The following is a 19,463-nucleotide window of genomic DNA, read 5'->3' as shown; positions in this document are numbered from 1 at the left end:
ACAAAAATGCAAAATACTCTGTGGGGTAATTCATGAGTAAAATGTAGTTGCTTAAATTCCCTAAAAGAGTCGTAACCGTTCACGTTTCAAAACTATGATCTAAGGTTCGGTCAATACAAGCTAAAATATATATAGGAAAGGGTTGGAGCAACCAAACGCCCAATACACATGACATTCCATTGTAAAAGTGACTGGTCATTCGAAACAATACAAATGACCTTAAGGGAATATTCCAAAAGATTTGAGAAGTTCCTCGGATGAAGTTCTGGAGCACCTGTCCTCGTGCGCGCTCATCGGTTACCTTATGAGAACATAAGGAAATGGGCGAGGGTACAACACGAAGGGCGGTCGTAAGGGAGAGAAAAGAGGGGGTGGGGGGCGATGGGGACGTTGGTCTGGAAAGGAAGAAGGGGTAAGATGTGTATGGGAGAGAGAAGGCGAAAGCGTGACGTGGCGGCCGCTTTGTAGATCCACGGAACGCCTCTGCTCGGTGGTTTTGGTCCGGTTCTGCATGCTAGTCTTGCCAAGCAGCTACACGAGTAACGTTATCGTATGCGTAAAGTAATTTTACCTTACACGTGCTCAACTAAAGTGCTGCAGAAAACTAGCGCTAACAAGTTTATGCCATACAAATCTCACGATCTTAGATTTCTCTCTTTTAAATAACGCTCTTTCGTTCCTGCTTTCTTTGCCAAGCGCAGCGAGGAACAGTTTGATGGAGTTACCTGCGAAGCCTTTCTTGCAGCTGCAGCTGAAGCCCCCGAACGTGTTGGTGCAGGTGCCATTGTGCTGGCACGGCAGGGAGGCGCACTCGTCGACGTCTTCCGAACAGTCACTGCCGGTCCGGCCGGCGGGGCAGTCGCATCTGTGCCCTGCCGCTTCCTCGATGCACGTCGCCCCGCGTCCGCACGGATTTCGAGAGCAGTAGCCGAGGCTGCGCTCGCAGTACGGCCCTGTGGCACAGCATTGGACGGAGAGGGACAATTTCTCGTGTCTCGTGCTTTATGTTAATGTCAAACAGTTCTCGTGTTTATTTATTTATTTGTACCCTCAGGGCTTACAAGAAGCATTATAGAGGGGAGGGGCTTTTGCGAAATACAAACAAGGTGAAGAACATAATTGCATCGGCAAAATAGAGACAAATGAGTAATATATGGCAACTGAACAAAATAGATAAGCAAAAACAGATAGCTTAGAGCACGCGAAAGAAAAAGAAGTAAGGAACAAAACCTAACACACACACACACACAAAAAAAAACAGTTTTATATAGGTATAAACTCACTTTCTGAAATATTTGTTAGTGCTTGCGAAAGTGATCGGTGGCGGTGATAGCAACTAAAGACGCAGGCAGGTGGTTCCACTCATGACAGGTCTTTGGCAGGAATGATAATGAGTAGGTGACTGTGCGCTGCGAAGGTACATGAACTTTGAAACGATGATCCACACGTGGGGAGATATAATACGCTGGTGTAATGAACCGTGACTTAAGTATCTGATTATGATAGTAGATTATGATAGTGACCTAAGTATCTGGTTATGATAGATGCTGGTACCTTTAATATACGAATTTCTCTTTTCGTTTTTTCCTGGTAAGTATGCCGTTAAACTGCTTTTAGTTTTTGTAATATTGGGAAGGTTGGTATGCCATAGATGTTGAAGGCACTATATGAGATTGTTAATTGCAGTGCATTTCCGCTTGTTATAATTCCTTGAACTTCCTGCACTTCCACCTTCGCACAATGCTGTACTGAAGGAATAAGAGCGTTGGAGGAGGTGACGGGGAGGTACACATTGGAAATGTCATATGTGTTAATGGTTTGGTTTGGTTTGTGGTGTTTAACGTCCCAAAGCAACTCAGGCTATGAGAGACGCCGTAGTGGAGGACTCCGGAAATTTCGACCACCTGGGGTTCTTTAACGTGCACTGAGATCGCACAGCACACGGGCGCCTTGCTTTTCGCCTCCATCGAAAAGCGGCCGCCGAGGCCGGGATTCGATCCCGCGTCCTTGGGAACAGTAGTCGAGCGCCGTAACCACTGCGCCACCCCGGCGGGGTTCATATGTGTTAATTGACCCGACCCAGATAAATTTTCAGGGCGTTCCACGTAAGGTTATGCAAGGGTAGAAAAAAAAAAAAGCCCGTGCTCATAGCCTCACCACTGAGTGATGTGTGAGCAAGAACAGGTAAGTACTTGATAAGGGTTGTTGACTTGATTATCTCGTTTAATAAGCGGTAGACGTTTTAAATTCTTGACATGGTCTATAATATCCGCTTCTCAGTCCCTGTCAAATAGAAGCCAGAACAGCTTAGAGACCTTAACGTAGTCGGCGTTTTTAAAACACAACTTTTTTAGACTGACCTCTAGGGTGGCAGGCGCTGACATCCGGCACAACGCCAGCCTGTTACTTATGATGCTTCAAACACTAGGCGGGGGAGCGATGCTTTACAAGAAAAAAAAATAAAAGGAGTCGGACTTGACTAAATACCTTGTATTTCAGGTAGCATTTGGGCAGGCAAAAAACTTTAGGTCACGTTTTTCTTTCTGTTCGGTTTCAAGATGATCAAATAGTTTATAATTTTATGCACACGATAACTTAGAAACGTCAGTCATGGCAGGCTATTGTGAGGCTACCATACCATCCTTACAGTTCCAGTTGTGCAAAAAGAAGGAGAATGCGGGTGCTTCTGTTGTGCAGATGTTATTGAGCTTTCAGGTAGATCATGTGGGCATTACGCGTGCCATATGTGAGGAAAAATGTCACACTTGAAGATATGATGGCATACACCAGCACCTGAGAAGAGGCGAGGGCACACGCACAGGAAGCCGGCAGGCACTGCGACGCACGTCCCTCCATTCGAGCACGGCTCAGAGAAGCATGCGTTCACTTCCACGGTTTCTCGCATGTCGAATTTCTCATTGGGTAGAATAGAGTCTGAAAAGCAAAAAAGCAAAAAAAAAAAAAAAATGGCGGTATCAGGAATCAGTATTACCGCTGAATAGACTGGCACTGAGTTTCTCAGAATACATTCCAGTTAAATTCTTCGGTAATTCTGATAAATTTCTCAGGGCATTCCATACTTTCACTTGAAAGAATTGTCTTCAACTTTCTTGCACGGTGGTCTGCACCACCCTGGTCCCGTCATAAGAAGGAAGCTAGAACTCAGCATGCAAACCTTCTATCTCTTGCATGTCCCAACATCGCGGGCAGGCAGGTTAAAAGAAAGCGCATTGAAAGCGCGTTAAAAATAGGCCACATGCAGCCCGACCAATCATGGCGCGTGGTTTTGTGGCGTCACACTCGACGTTACGTTACGCTGACGCCAACCCCGAAAGAATTCGTTTGCTTTATCACCGTTATCTAGGTTACACAAATGACGGCTTTCCATATCGAACAAGCGAGGATATAATATGCGAGATGTCCGCAGTTCGAATGAATTTAGATATGAGCATGTAATGTAACTCCTTAAAAGAACAGTCTGGGAATCTTGCGGAGCATTGCCGCGCTTGTAGCAATAAAGAGAACCATAAGGGGAAACAAAAGTGCCCACCGCTTTTTTCTATGGCCACCGTTCTTTTTAGACATCGTGACAAGCTGGTTCGTGAAATTATGGAGGCTTACCATATTAAAAAATGTCAAAATTTGTGTGTCAGCGAGCCGTCGGTTAACTTGGTAGATTGCGAATTTGATTTCTTAGCCTCTACTTTACATTGACTTTACTTATCTATACTTAGGTGTATCTTCCCTTTTCTTTCTTCCCACCTCAGTAATGAGTGGCACGTGTTACTGTGTGTTACAAATAGTGCTTGTCCGTGTCTTACTTCCTTCCGTCCTTCGTGTACTTTCGCGCTATTTTCCATCATGAATGTTAACCGACTCGCCCAACTTTCGGCATTACTTAGCATGTAATTAGCAGCGTTTAAGTGGTATCGAACTAAGCGGCCTTGTAGCACTGAGGAACATGAGTGTCTTATATTTTGTTTTCGTATGCAGAAGGGCCACTGAACATTGCAATGACCTTTGTTAGCAAAAGTGACCCGTCAGCCTGCGCGTAGGCCGTACATGGCAAAATTACTTTTGAAAAGGAATTAAATTACATTACTAATTACTTTGCTGAAGATCGCACAAAAGTAATTAAATTACATTGCTCATTACTGCTCCCTCAAAAGTAATAAAATTACATTACAATTACTTCTACTGAGTAATTCAATTACTTTGAAATTACTTTCTAGTTTCCATAAATGCAAAAACTAAGTAAAGCTATTAAACAAAACAACTTGTTCTCCAGAGTATTCTAGTTCTGCTCAATTCTGTCTCCTTTTGCCAATCCGTTACGCTGGCTTCGGATTGCAGCACGTCGTTCCTGCTTTCGCGCACTCTACTTTGTTGTCTATTGAAGGAGTGATGGCGCACTTTAGTAAAAGTAATTTCGAGAGGAATTTGCTGCGAAATTACTACCAAAAAGTAATTCACTACATTACTAAATTATCAAGCTGAAAAGTAATTCATTACATTACAAATTACCAAGAAAAGTAAATAAATTACAGTAATTTCATTACTGTAATTCAATTACTGCCATGTCTGGCGTAGACACTGTCTTCCGGGCTTATGCTACGCACGCGGTAAGCGCTCAGTGACTAACCGTTGCAGTGTCCGGTTAGCTTGGCTGGGACCTTCGCCGCGTCATCGGCAGGGCACCTCCGGCACGCCCTCTGTCCCTCTCTAGGCTGGTAATACCCGCTCGGACACTCGAAGCACGGCACGACGCCGGACTTGGACACGAAACCAGGGGAACAAAGAGCTGTGACGACGTGGAACGCACACGCTGTTAAGAAGAACCTGCTCAAAAGCTAAGCGGATGCCTTGAAAGCTCGTCTGCACTATACGCCGAAGTTTTGCGATGTACTGCATTGTACATCATGTACGGAGCTTGTCGTTCAAATTGTAACCCGATATGGAATCACGCTGAGGTGCAAAGAAAAACTAAAAAACAAAGGAAAAATTTTTGTTCAGAGAGTTATTAACACGTCAATAGGCAGATTATACCGACCGAAACAGTACCTATATCCTATTTCCGCGGCACAGGCGTCTTATGCTGGAACTTCGAAATGTGAGGCCAACTGTTAAACAACGGATTACTAATATGCAGATTCAGTGCCAGTCGAGGAGCTAATCTGCAGTTCATGGCTTCATCTCCCAACGATTCCCATTGAAAGGCTTGTTTTCAGAGCTGTGCCCGTTCAGAGATTGCCAGGGAAGTCCAATGTCATAGCTTTGTTGCGTATAGTAACGTTGTAAATTACACGTTTCAAACTGTGCTACAAAGGTGTGCGGCAATGCAAGGATTATGGTGCGAACCTTCCCGTTTTAGCTTTTGTTAATCATCAGGGTTCTTAGTTTGATGTTGCGGAACTAAGCGGTCTACTAAATTTCACTGTTTTCAGTGCGTTACGAGTTACATGATTATGGGAGTACGACTCTACAATGGTTTGGACTGCTCGTGACGAAGTAAGCGCGTCATCTGGAATTTTCTGTAGCATATATATAGAGCGCGTGTGAGAGCGTCGGTAACTTTTATTCTGAAAACATCCCAGTGTGCTTTGCAGTACCATCGCCGCCACAAATCGGTCTAATAAAAACAAAGGGAAACATAATTAAACTATTATGTTGAGAATGCGATAGCAATAAAGGCTTGAGTTCGGCCATCTGTGCGGAGCGCTACACGTCTGTCTGAACCAAGGAGGTTATAACCTCTTCCTTGGTCTGCGTACAGCCATGCATCTCCTCAGGCCATCTAACTGGTGTTAGATGCTTCCCCGAATGCGTACGCAGGTGGCAATACGGACGCAATGACGCACCGAAAAGCATAATTAACACGTCCCATTTAGCGACTTCACTCGATCTTCTCCGGCGATCCAACTTTTGGAATCATTTCCGGTCTGGTGAAGTCCCTTCTCCCCAGCCAATCGCCAAGGTTTACTGCATGCCTCGGTCACCGGATGATGCTGTATGTCGCGTTTTTTTAGCGGATAGAATGGCTATCGCATTAGAATGACAGTTCTGACTTCTACTCCCAGTTGTTCCACCTCTGTTCCATGCTTGCGTCCTCACCTGCTATTGCCATTACGCAATAAAATCCCCTTTCGTGAGCTATGCAGATACTTTGCCACGCAACAAAATTGCGCGCAAGGCTCCTTAGCAACGTTTTAAAAAAATGTGCATCATTATATGCCGCCGTAGAGTTTTGGCGTGGAACGCCGACCGCTACCTTTGCATTCTTTGTCGCTGACGGACCCGCGGCACTTGGACCTCGTGCCGATGGGGCACGCCAGACAGCCCGAAGCTCCGTAGTCTGGCTGGTACTGCGCCTTCCGGCAATGCTTGCAGGGCTTCAACCCGGTCGCAGAGTATGTGCCTGGCGAGCATTGATCTGCGGCAAAAAAGGAGACGTGCACTGCAACATGACGGCCCAAATTAGAAATAACCTTATAGCTAGGCCTACTGGAGAACAAAAGCCTCCCTTCGAATCCCTTCTACTGACCCTTCCTCCCCACGACTGCAAAATCCGGCTGTCTACACAGCCTTGAATACGGTCCGTGTGAGGGAATCTGGCTTGGGGAAGAGGGAACCTCAAAGGCGGCCTCATGTTGGAGGACATCTGAGAGGCCGGAACCCGGTAAACACACGTGGAGATGGAAATGCGCTCGGAGATCAATTGGCTTAGCATTTGGTTAAGACGAGTGCTCGCCTTCTGCGTAGGCTCAAACGGGAGCTCGACTCAATTGGATTATCCGAACAAATCCAGAGCTGTTCTCATTCCTTTCGGTTTCCCATAACCTCTATCTAAAAGCCCAATCGTTTTCCCTTATCCCAACCCCTTCCGCTACTTCTACAGGAAGAATAGGGGAGTCTCCCTGGGATCGCTCCGGTTGTGAGTCGATGCAGTAGCTTCCCCTATTCATTTCACCTTAATTTCCAAACACAAAAATATATTTGTCCGGATGGACTAATGCGTGTACTTTACAATTGGAATGAACATTCTCTACCAGCGATACATGAGTGGTGAGGAGGGGGTCTGTCTATATGAACGCGTCTATATCAGCCTTGTTTCAGCCGTGGCCTCCATATGTCCTGTCAGACTTCCCCTTTTTTCCGCATGACTCTAGGCTGCTTCATGACGCATGTTCATCCACTCTCAAAATTCAATCTAAGCTGTCGCTTTAAGGTTATTATCTTTCATTGCATATCCCAAGAACTTTTGAAAGGTGGAATGACTTGTTCTTGCTAATCGGACTCAACTACCAATCCCCGGCCGCTGCAGTGGACTGGGAGGCGGGAAGGAGAGGCGTCGCGCTGTGACACGAAGGTGACATCTACTCAACAGCGCATAGGTGACTTGTCTAAATAGTTTGCAGTGGATCGTAAAGGCATTTTTGGTTGGTCATGCGCATTACGCGCAGTGAGAGAGACCTTCTCTATGAAATGGCCTCGTTGCGCGGACATACTGTTTTCTGCCCGCGTGGAAGGCTTAGACAGTCTGTGTAGGTAATAAAATTGACAGGGGTTATTGCTGTTAAACCGATCATAGTGCGAAAGCACGGTTTCTTTTCGTCTTTCTTGTTGCAACATGGTGCAAGTGGTGTTGTTTACTTGCGTGATAAAAATTTATTTATGTGGCTATGTGATTGGTGTGCTGTAGTTTAAGTTGTACATGTGGCGCCATCTGAGAGCCGCCGCGTAAAATGGCGGACGTTTCACTGTGGCTTCCGCGATCAGCTCCGGTACAATGGCGCACTTGATCTTGCAGTCCACTGGTTTAACCCTACATGCGGCGCAATCTGGGAGCGACCCTGTCTAGTGGCGGATGTTTATTCCTAATTAAACCTGCTTATAACAAGCGAAAACACCCACCGACCGTACCACCGCGATGGCTTTAAGGCATGCAGGCATTGCTGCGAGGAAAATAAGGCAGTATTTTTGAGAATCCGTCGGCAGTGTTATTGCTAGTTTCAAGACACAAGACTCAGTGCCTGAGTGGCTTCCGAGAACGGAAGCGCTGCTACACCTGCGCGAATATTAAAGGAGCACACAGCTCGAGGTGGTGTGGCTTTTTGCGCCATGTTGTGTTTTTGTCGCGTAATATTTTGTGTGTATAAAATAATGCTTTAAGTTGGCAATTAAGAAAAAAAAAAACGGTGGCTCAGCGGTTAAGATCGGATGCCGAACACGAGTACCCGCGTTCGAATCTGAATGACTCGAATTCATTGCGATTGTGTTTCTTTTTTGTGCGAAAGCACTAGAAGAGGTCCTGGTTAGTCACTGGTTATTCACAGGCCCCATCACTCTCTCTGCTGGCTGGCAAACTTGAAAGGCCCGCCGGGGAGACTCACTCGTTGGAAGTGACCTTCGCGAGGCCACGTGGCCGTGTCCTCCCGAAACCGCTTAGCCAATCAGAGCGACAATACAAGCAAGATCGGAGAAGCTTCTTATCCGGTGCTGTTGAGTGTATGAGTGCTCTTGCACTAATATATTAATAGCAAGGAATTGCAACTTCGGGGCATACCTTTGCAGTCTTGGACGTTTTTGGACTTCATGGCGAAGGTGGAGGTGCGGTTCGGACAGAGAACGCACAGTTCCTGCCCTTCGTCCGCCTGAAAGGTACCTCTCGGACAGGGCCGGCACTTAGCCGGCTGAGTGCCGTTGTGATGATCGTAGTACGTTCCCTTGGGACACTTCACTGAAAAAGAGTCAGTACACGACTTCCTACCAGCGCGATACAGTCACGTTCGATGGTGCGTAAAACAAGGCTTTGTATGATTAAACTGCAACAGAATACAAGGGACAACGGAATTGTTTTTATCTTGCACTGAATTGCTCTTTGCTGGAATGCTTATACTCTCCGCTAACGTAAAAAAAAAAATAGGGGATTCCTAATCTCCGCATTTAAGGAATGACGCCTTGCACACATTCGATCGGGCATGTGAATTTTCTCCTCGTGTAACCATTATCCCTCAACATTTTTGCCGCTGTTATCCCTCACATACTCATTAGCATGCCTTACTATACGAAAGATCACCCGATATAGATAAACACAGCCTTACGAACATGCCTACTGTACACGTGGCCTAGGTATAGCGTGTCTAAGTCGTGATGAGAACGCAGCGGAGAGTATGTACCGGAGAGTACCTCGAATCAGCTGTTCGAGTCCACGGCTCCTGCCATCTCTCTCAGGTCATGTGGTCACAAAGCCCGCTGACCAACTATAGCGTCCGGGCTGCCTACTGTTGCATGCCCGTTATTAAGGCGAAAGCCTTTAACGGCACTTGCTGTCGTGGGCAAAATGTGTCCCGCTTTTGTGGCGGCTCTCATTGGCCGAGGCGGGATGACGTCATATAGGTCTCGGCCAATCACAGAGCACTACCACAGTATGCGCGAATGCGTGCCTTATATGGTAATATAAGGCACTAATTAATGACTATTTTATTATTGAATAATTAATTATGATCAACGATTTGGTTAATTATTAATTAATTAATTGCTGATTATTGCCAGTTGCGTAGAAGAATGCGGCATTATGGCTTTCACCTTTCACTACTTTAGTCGCTAAAGTCCCTCGTAATAATGTTTTTGCGCTCACAACGCCAGAACCGACGCCGTACTTTCTGGTGAGCGGCGCATTTAGAGCTACCGTGTTGGAAACTATGGAAGTACTTAGTATCCTCAACAGAGTTAGCATACAACTGGTATCAAACTTTATCGCGGGTGTACCTCCAAAGTTCCTTGCAAATTTTTGCACGTTTATAGCAGGTTGTCAGTCCAACGTAGCGATGTTTGACTGTTTTCACGTCAGTGATCACGTGACCGTCTGGCGTTGCCGCTGGATGTTTCTGTCATCGCAGCCCGACATGCTGGGCTTCGTCAGCGCCCTGCGTGAGGCAAACTCTTGTACACAAGCCATCCGTTCATACTCACGTAAAGAACGATCCTTGGTGGTGCGCAGGTGCCATGCGCGGCTAGCGACCGAAGGTTCATAGGCCTACCATTTGAGCCTCCATTCCTCTTATTTTCAGCGAAAAATGATGCTTGGCCGACGTCAGAACCACGCGGAAACCTGTGGGACTCTGACTTCATGGCTACGTCAGACTGCACTGCGGCGTGCTGCATGATTGTGACTCCGTGGTCACGTGACACGCGTGGTGTCATCATCGTTTCGACCAATCGGGAATATGCGAACACACACCGGCGGAGTTTTGGTGTGACGACAACTCTACTGCTATCGCATTAATACATGACTTTGTGCTCAGTTGCAGAATGTTTAACTCCTAGCCCACTGCAGTGAGTCGCTTGCTTCCAATTATAGGAGGGAGACCATTAGAAGTTTGCGAAAGGCAAAGAACATTGCGTGCAACTGCAAATACATCAAACAACGTTACTGTTAAGGCAACCGCACGAAACTCGCCTTTAATTACCACCACGGAAAGCAGAAAGCAACGTGAGGGAAAGGAAATGAAGAAGAATGCGTGCGTACGTATTACTTCTAACGAGCGTGAACCAGGCTGAATTATTTAGGGTAGGTTCACGCATTTAATTGCCACAGCTGCGCTTGTTGCATCCAGATAAACCGATTTCTTGGAGAATAATGAGAAATAAAAGTACTGAAGTGACTGTGTGCGATTTCAGTTGACTCACCGCACTGTTGTGACAAGGCAACGCTACCAGCCGGGCACTTAGGAGTTTCCTCCGAATCCTCCAGCGCTGTTGCGATGAGACCGCCTTCGTCCAACTTGAAGTCTAGCTGCTTGTGAAGTACGGCGTCCTTCAGTCGCCCTAGAAAAGCCCGCATAGCTGACAGGAGGCGGTGGTCACTGGAGGACGTTCCGTTGTGTGATCCAGCTGTGAAAAGGCGTTAAACGAGACGAACTGATTGGTTGATTTATAGGAAGGGAAAGACGCGGTAACTGTCTCACTTGTTTTCTGTGGACACCGCAACCGCGCCGTAAGAGAAGAGAGGAAGGTAGGGGTGAAAGTGGAAAGAGAGAAAGAGGAACCGTACTGGAGGGCTACGGAGTAATTTCGACCACCTGGGGATCTTTAACGTGCGCTGACATCGCACAGCACACGGACGCCTCTTCGTTTCGCCTCCATCGAAACGCAGCCGCCGAGGTCGGATTCGAACCCGGGTACTCCGGCACAGTAGTCGGGCGTCTTACCACTGCACCACCCCGACGGGGCACGAGAATGTGACACAGCAGGCAATGTGAGAGGAGAGAACATCCGATCGTCAAAAACTTGAAAAATAAGGAAAGGCGCAGTATACGTCACACTTTCTCGGTGGATACCTGAAACACATTGTAAGGGAAGGGAGGAAGATGAGAGTGAAAGCGGAAAGAGAAAAAGAGGTGCCTTAGTTAAGACCCACGGAGTAATTCCGGCTACCCGGGGATCTTTAACATGCACTGACATCGCACAGCACACGGAGGCCTTCCGTTTCGCCTCTATCGAAATGCACCCGTCGGCGGTCAAATTCGAACCCGGGTGATGGTTCCTGCAAACTTTACTGACAAATGGCTGCTGAATAGGAAGCGGTATGGTATGACACCATTTGAGAGCTTCACATAGAACGGTTACGACACAAGTTTGATACTAGATCACGTGCTTTTTTTGCCATGTTTTATTTTTAATTCTGGACTAACAACGGCGACACCTTTTTGATCGAGCGAGCTGTATGCGCTCCACGTAATACTTATGCTCTCTTTTGGGGGCTTTGAACCCGCAGCGGTGCCTCAGCGGTGAAGACGCTTGCATGGCTAGTGATCCGGAGTGCCCGGGATTCGACCGCGACGGCCGCATTTCGATGGAAGCAAAATGGAGAGGTGTCAGTTTTCTGTGCGATTTCAGTGCACGTTAAAGTTCTCCAAGTGTACGAAATTACTCCGTAGCACTTCGCTACAGCGCCTCTTTCTCTCTTTCAACTTTCACTCACACCATCTCTTCCCTTACATACGATACAGGTGCCGACAGATGTGTGTGACAGCCCTTAACCTTCCCCTTCAACACACCCACAGCCAAATTACTAGGTCTGGGTTTACGCAACACAATAGGGGTGCTCGCGGAGGACCACCGATGGGCCCAATACATGCGACTCACGGAAACATCCACTAGACGGTATATCCGAGACGGTATATCCTAGACAGTATATGCCTTGCCCGAGGTTGCCGTAGAATGATGATGGTCGTAGGTTGAGATACCGTCACAGGAGGATGGCACCTAGCGCATCCTTCCTCCCATCTGACACAGCAATGGAAAGCGGATTGTTAGGACACCACCGTGAACAAAGAATGCTCGCGTCACAACTTTGAGATAAAATCACGTGCGTGTTTTCCCGGTACGTTTTTTTTTTTCTCGATCTGGGTTACGTCAACGCCTTTTCGACCGAACGAACTGTAGACTATACTGCGCAATGCTGACTTACCTGTAACGCGGAACGAGACGCCAATGTCTGTATCTTGCGAGCGCTTGCGCCGATAAGAGGTTCGCACGCTCATGCCTTCTTCAGGGCACTCCACGTGCAAGTCTTGGACAGCACAGCTAACACCCTCGGGACACATGGCTGCCTGCAAACAACACACGCGCCGCAGCGGAGGTTCAAGGACATTCGTAATATGTTATATAAGAAAGTACGTCTGCAAATACAGAATCAGTAAGGAGTCGGACAAGGTGAATCACCTGAGTTGCCAGCTTCATCTCCAGGTGGTCTCGCAACTGCCTTCGCGTTAGCTCATCCGCGCACGAGACACCCACCGCGGAGTAGAGAAGCCTCGCTTTTGCCGCGGCCAAAGTGGACGACACAGACTCTAAGTAAAAAGAAAGAACAAAATAAATTAGGGGGACAGGAGCTCCGCTATTGGGGGATGGCGCGATAGTGTTTCACACACGTTTTTTTATTGATATTGTTTAATTTTTAGTCTTTATTTTTTCTCAAAGCCTTCCGGGCGATGAGTGTGCGTTCGGCGGACCGCACTGCGCTTGATGCAACAAAAGGGGGGGGGGGGGTAATTTGTTGGTTGGTTTGTGGTGTTTAACGTCCCAAAGCGATTCAGGCTATGAGCGACGCCGTAGTGGAGGACACCGGATATTTCGACCACCTGGGGTTCGTTAACGTGCACTGACATCGCACAGCACACGGGCACCTTGCTTTTCGATGGAGCGAAAAGTAAGGCGTCCGTGCTCCTCCCCCTTCTTCTCTCTTTCTTTACATCTCTCCAACACTCACTTCCCTCTCTCCCTATCAAGCGAGTAGAGAGAGGCATAAACTCGCTTTCTAGAGAGAGAGAGAGACTCTCTCTCTATCTCTCAAGGAATCATGGGCGTTTCAAGGACCGCAGCAGGGCGGCCAAAAGGTACTTGCTGCACGTAAGGTGAAATTAAGTGCATTTAAGTGCTCCCGCGACATTTTTTCTTCCGAAGAGAGAGTTACGTGGAGGTTGCTCTGGGATCAGGCTTAGTGCCCTTCTCCTCACAGATACTAGGTGGAGTTCCTAGTACGGGACCAAAGTTGAGTCCCGAGGAAGTTTCCCAGGGTTACAGTAACAAATTTATAAGCTTGCGCAGGTTCAAAATTATCTGGGCATCTTCGATTTCTAGCCTGTACAGAAGTAATTTTTTAGGACCCGACCAGGACCAAAGCAAAAAGAACTTTTAACAGTATGCGGTAATATTGCGCGAGTATTGGCTCCTACACAGACACTTCAAATATTTAGCTTGCCGGACACGCATTAGACCCTTCCTGCGCAAGCGCACTGACAAGGGTAGGTGCAATCGCGGCCACTGCGTCTGGGTGGGAGGGGTTCGTATGTAAAACCATAGCCAAAGGAGGCTAAGGTAAAACGTGATAGTTCAACAATTATAAGCCTCCGGCAATCTAAGGAGGCTAAGGTAAAACGTGATAATTCAACAATTATAAGCCTCCGGCAATCTAAATCTCTCTATTCCCTTTCTTCTTAACGGCGGTCTTAGACACCTAAACACTTTTATTCCAAAGTGAGAAAACGTAGTACAATAGCCGTTGTGCGCGAAACAGCTTACCGGAGCAGTCGGGAAACGATTCCAGCAGTAAAGGCGACCAGCCGCCATCAAAGGTGCACGAGAACTCCCTGGCGCTGTCGGGCTCGAGGTCGTGACCTTCCCAGCACGAAATGGTGCACCTTACACCAGAGTCCGTCCTCTGGCAGTCCGCGTTCCCGTTCGCTGGCGGCGGTGGCGGAGCGCATCGATGTCCTGTAAACGCAGCGGGAACCCTTCATGGTATGGCGGTTACCTTTCGTGTCACTGCTCGAAAGATGAAGTAGAACATAAACGCAACATCGACGAGCGATTACAAATATCACTTGCGCATCACAGAATGTAAATTGGTTTAAAGGAAAGGAAAGGCGCCGTATCTGTCACACTTTTTGATTGATTGATTGATTGATTTATAGGAAGGGAAAGGCGCGGTAACTGTCTCACGTGTTTTCTGTGGACACCTCAACCGCGCCGTAAGGGAAGCGAGGAAGGTGGGAGTGAAAGTGGAAAGAGAGAAAGAGGAACCGTAGTGGAGGGCTGCGGAGTAATTTCGACCACCTGGGGATCTTTAACGTGCGCTGACATTGCACAGCTCACGGACACCTCTTCGTTTCGCCTCCATCGAAACCCAGCCGCCGAGGTCGGGTTCGAACCCGGGTACTCCAGCACAGTAGTCGGGCTTCTTACCACTGCACCACCCCGGCGGGGCTCGCACTTTTAGGCGGACAGCTGAACCGGTTCGTATAAGGGAAGGGAGGGAGTTGGGAGCGAAATAGAAAAGAGGTGCCCTAGTGGATGGCCCCGGAATAATTACGACCTCTGGGGATCAGAGTAGTACACGCTTCTATGACCGTGGTGCTGTCTAAGCCATATAGAGTGAGGTAACCAGTGTTGCCGGACTAACCATAAGAGGTGGCAGTAGACTGGCGCAGATTACAAACCTACACCTGTCCACACCTACACAAATGACTCAAGATTTTCTCTACTCAATATATAGACGAATGCCCGCGGTGTCACAGTAAACCGACACTAGAGCATGTCACACGAACCTGTCCTAAGGCAGACTTGGACCCTATCTTATACAAGCCGAGTGTGACGCAGTGGGAGCACTTGCTGGCCGGCGAGGACGAGGAAGAGCAACGATTTCTCACACGCCGCGCCACAATGACAAAACTGAAGTGCAGCATCCTGGACCGAGGATCGACCATGGCACACAAGTGACCAGTAAGGGTCACGAACACCTCAAATATACTATAAATAAAGTTTATCCATCCATCCAATGAAAACACGGTCACGTGCCTAGCGCCGGACACGCGGTGACACATGACCGGTCACGTGATTATTATTCCATGAACACTTGCATGATAACGTGATGGGATGGATGGTCATATGGAGGGAGAGACACCGCTAAGGAGGGCTTCGTATAACAGTTTCCCAGTAAAATTCATTTTTACGTGTCAGGTCTACCCATGGGCTGCAAGGCAAGCAGTAATAGCGGGTCAAAGCAGCACAGCAACAAAACAGCACGGCGACAGAACAGCACAGTGACAGCACAGCACTGCAATAATACCAGTGCGGTGGAAAGCAGTCCCCTTACGAGTCGAGTTACGGGCGTGTGTTATATTGTTACGTGCACAACAATTCTGTTGATAAAGGGGCGAAACTGTGGCTGATTTTCTGCGTGAAATCCGCTCAAGGATGACTCTGCTTTCTACTCAGACGCTAGAAATTCCACGTGCATGGAACACAAAGTGCCCGTGTTGATTTTCGATAATTGCCACATGCTATGGCACTCTGAGATGTCCAGTGGTTGCACGCGGGGCAAGACCGGTGCCGTCTCAAATGAAGCAGAAAATACACAGCACTCTCGCGACAGGAGGGTGTTGTTCTCAGAACACTAAGTATTTGAATTGAATGTATTTGAATTTGAATGTATTCGCAAAACTGGCGATATTACTATCTTGCCCAAGGATCAGCTAAACCTGAGCATCTGGTTGGCAAAAAACAGAATCGTACTATTGTGCCCTCGTGGCATAGCTACTCTTAACATCTTTTTTTCTTTTCAACACTCGTTCCGCAATATTGTGCTGCACTGCGCTCTGTTTCTGTGCCACTGCACTGTTTTTTCGCACGCTGTTTTTGTTTCTCGTGCGCTGTTGTTCAGTCGTGCCATTTTTATTCCTTATACTGTTCGGTCGCTTACTGTTTTGTGATGTCTCAGATACGCGTGCAACTCGGTCGCTTTAAGCTCGTCCTACAAACTTTTGTCGGCGCAATAACATCGAAATCTCAGTGCACAAACCTCAGTACATGAGGGAGACAGTATCGATCGCAATTGAACTCATGGCCTTCAGCCCAAACGCAGAACATTACAGCCACTGCCCCACCGCTGCGGAGCGTGCAACGCTCCTCATTTTATCGTATTCGGTCAGCCATTGAACGAAAAACAAGGACTACCCGACCTCAGCGAGATAGCTTTTTTTTCTCACAAACTCAGCATTTTCCCACAAAGTGTGAGCAGTCACCTCTTACGACGACCCTGATGACGCAAGAAGCGTTGTTTCCGGAACTGTCGCTTGCCACGTATGTGACCAGTGTCTCGCCGACCGGGAACAGGCCCTGGCTGTGGGACTTCCATAGTGTCACATCCTCCCCAGAGTTGTCCGAGAATGCTGGCTCTTCCCAGGAGACGTACGCGAACTGTTGGTCATCAGCGAACGCCTCGGGTGGGTCGGAACAGCTTTCCACGAAAGGTGCTTCTAAGTCTATGAGGAAAGCAGGAACAAGCTTCAGTTAGAAATCTTTATTTCGTATTTACGCGTAGAAATTGCTAGAAGTTATTATACAGAGAAACATACTGAGAAACAAACAAACATATTCCAGCTCACAGTGTCAGTGTCTGGAATAAAACTAATGTCAGTCACCTTTAGCTAATCTGCACAATGATCACAGGAGACGGAACGTCTGGTTTGTTTACAAATATTGCAACCTCATGTGGCAGAGAAAGCAGGAATGGATACAGTTACTAGTAGAAATAAGATGAAATAACTAAATAAATTTACATACAAAATAGTTTAACAGGTGACAAAGCCAACTGTACAATGAACTCACGAGATGGAAACAAACTAAGGGAGCCATCTATATTATGTTAAATTTCAGCTGTTATTGAAAACAAAAAAATATTTCAAAATGACCAATACGCAAGTTGATATTTCTTAACTTATGCAGTGAACAATGTACTAATATAGTTTAAGGGACGACAACAGTTTCCCATATTTTGAAAAATATTTTCGTCTTCGCCCGGAAGGGTGATTCGAAGCAGGTTTTGGAGCTTGACGAAGAAGGAACGACAAAAGCATAACATATGCCTCCAAAGCGTGCAATATAAAATACTTTAACCGTCCCCGTAATACAACTTAATTTCCCTTATGCCGACTCTGCACTTTTCAGCGCTACTGTGTTTTGTTACGAGTTTAGTGATTCACCTTTGCCATTGTAGCTTTACTGATTTGTCATATCAACAGACCACATATTTATCGAGACTTCCCGTGGCGGCGCCCCAACTCACCTGCTACCGTGACGGTGAAGTTGCAATAGGCCACATTTCCAGCCGCGTCTTCCGCCCAGTAGGAGACTTCGTGTTCCCCGATAGGAAAAAGATGCGGCGGCATCACCGCGGGGACAACGTTGATGAACAGTGAAGCTCCGCTCCTGTCCACAGCCTCCAGCATCTCCCAGTCGACGAAGGCTTCGCCGTAGCCCGGCTCCGAGACGACCTCGATGTTTCCCGGACAGCTCATGATAGTGGGAGGCTCGGCAGCTAGCGAAAGGAAGTCGTCATTGAGGAGTCATAGGGAAACCGCATGGTTGTAAAGTCATTTCGCCTTTACAGTGTGCCTGGCTGAAATCTTGAATCTGGGATTTATAGTGGCGGCGAGCTTCCTCGTATTTAGTATGCAAAATATTTCAGTTCAGTTCAGTTCGGTTGTTCAGTCGTGTCCGACTCTTCGTGACCCTATGGACCATATCACGCCACACTTTCCGGTCTCTCACTATCTTTCTAACATCACATAACTTCATCTGCAGCGCCTCGAGGATGCCATCTAACCATCGCGTTCGCTGCCTACCCCTTCTCCGGTGACCCTCAACTTTTCCCAACATCAAATATTTCTCCAGCGACTCCTCTCTTCTCATCAGATTACCAAAGTAGCTGAGCTTTAACTTTAGAATTTGACCCTCCAATGAGCAGTCAGGGTTTATGCAAAATATTACTAGCGATACTAGTTGCGCTGAAGCATGAGTTTAACAGCGTGTGTTGAAGATTTAAAGTCCTACGGTGGTGCCCATGAACGCAAGAAACTGAAATGAAACTTGTTTTAGAACGTTCAACAAACTTTTGCATGTATAAGTCACAATATGCTGTTTTACCATTTTGCGCTTGTATCCTCGCGTTTCGTAAGGATTGTCCGTGGTGGATCATCCTTACAAAGCAGAGCGCTCCTACTACGTCTAGACTCCATTCACGCTCAACCAGCACAACGCGCAGTCTTTTGGGAATGTCCCCGCGAAAGGAGCTTTCAAGACTCTAGCGACGTTGCTCATTGCGTGGGCACTCTCATGCCGGTGAAACAAGTCCGACGAGAAGACGAAGGACGGGCTCTACAGAGTGCAAGACGGGAAGGGCCGCTCACCAACGCAGGCAGCAGCTATGTCGTGCTGACTCCAGGTTCCCGTGTTGAGGCATTGGCGTGTCTCGGGTCCAGACACGCGGAACCCGTCGGAGCAGTACAGAGTACAAGCCTCGCCGAACGAAGACTTCATCTCACTGCAGTGGGGAGGGCTGAAGGCGCCGTGGTCGGGGGTGGCCAAAGGCGGACATGTGACGGCTAGGCATGAAAGTACAACAATAATTTGTATTACAATAAAAATTAGTAGTGCTAATACTATTATTAGTGCGACGTTGTATAGTCTTCTCTGCTATTCATCATCATCATCAGCCTGACTATACCCACTGCAGGGCGAAGGCCTCTCCTACATTCCTCCAATTAACCCGCTCCTGTGCTAGCTGTATCCACTTGACCCCTGCAAATTTATTAACCTCACCCACCTAACTTTCTGTCGCCCCTGCTACACTTTCGTTCCCTTGAAATTCAGTTTGTCACCCTAAGCGACCATTAGTTATCCTTTCTTTGCGCTACATGTCCTGCCCATGTCCATTTCTTCTTCTTGATTTCCACTAGAATGTCAGTAACTTCACGAGTTATTTCTCTGACTCATTCTGCACGTTTCCTATCTCTTAATGTTACTCCTACCATTTTTCGTTCCATAGCCTTGAGTGTGCTTGCAATTTTGTTTGTACCCTGGTTTATGCTGTTATTATTGCTCAGTTCGACTATGTGTCC

The 19,463-nt window shown here is 47.3% G+C and overlaps 2 protein-coding genes across 2 annotated transcripts in view; one reads left to right on the top strand and one right to left on the bottom strand.

Annotated features, from left to right (window-relative positions):
- LOC146182002 (uncharacterized) overlaps positions 1 to 19,463 on the top strand; it is a 223,046-nt gene that overhangs the window by 110,146 nt on the left and 93,437 nt on the right. The window lies entirely within an intron of this gene.
- LOC146182005 (sushi, von Willebrand factor type A, EGF and pentraxin domain-containing protein 1-like) overlaps positions 1 to 19,463 on the bottom strand; it is a 77,291-nt gene that overhangs the window by 40,922 nt on the left and 16,906 nt on the right. The window contains exons 8-19 of the mRNA XM_084577002.1: positions 18,753 to 18,947; positions 17,630 to 17,881; positions 16,587 to 16,826; positions 14,086 to 14,277; positions 12,727 to 12,854; positions 12,473 to 12,614; positions 10,690 to 10,893; positions 8,564 to 8,737; positions 6,269 to 6,430; positions 4,643 to 4,801; positions 2,794 to 2,934; positions 726 to 953 (exon numbers count right to left, since the gene is read on the bottom strand). Of these exons, the coding sequence (XP_084433128.1) occupies positions 726 to 953; positions 2,794 to 2,934; positions 4,643 to 4,801; positions 6,269 to 6,430; positions 8,564 to 8,737; positions 10,690 to 10,893; positions 12,473 to 12,614; positions 12,727 to 12,854; positions 14,086 to 14,277; positions 16,587 to 16,826; positions 17,630 to 17,881; positions 18,753 to 18,947 (2,217 nt within the window). The remainder of the gene's footprint in view (positions 1 to 725; positions 954 to 2,793; positions 2,935 to 4,642; positions 4,802 to 6,268; positions 6,431 to 8,563; positions 8,738 to 10,689; positions 10,894 to 12,472; positions 12,615 to 12,726; positions 12,855 to 14,085; positions 14,278 to 16,586; positions 16,827 to 17,629; positions 17,882 to 18,752; positions 18,948 to 19,463) is intronic.

This window comes from Amblyomma maculatum, chromosome 8 (genome assembly GCF_055883805.1).
Source record: "Amblyomma maculatum isolate TAMU_Amacu chromosome 8, ASM5588380v1, whole genome shotgun sequence".
Classification (NCBI taxonomy): Eukaryota; Metazoa; Arthropoda; class Arachnida; order Ixodida; family Ixodidae; genus Amblyomma; species Amblyomma maculatum.
The sequence above is the reverse complement of the archived record's forward strand: the minus strand, read 5'-3'. Positions and strand labels throughout refer to the sequence as shown.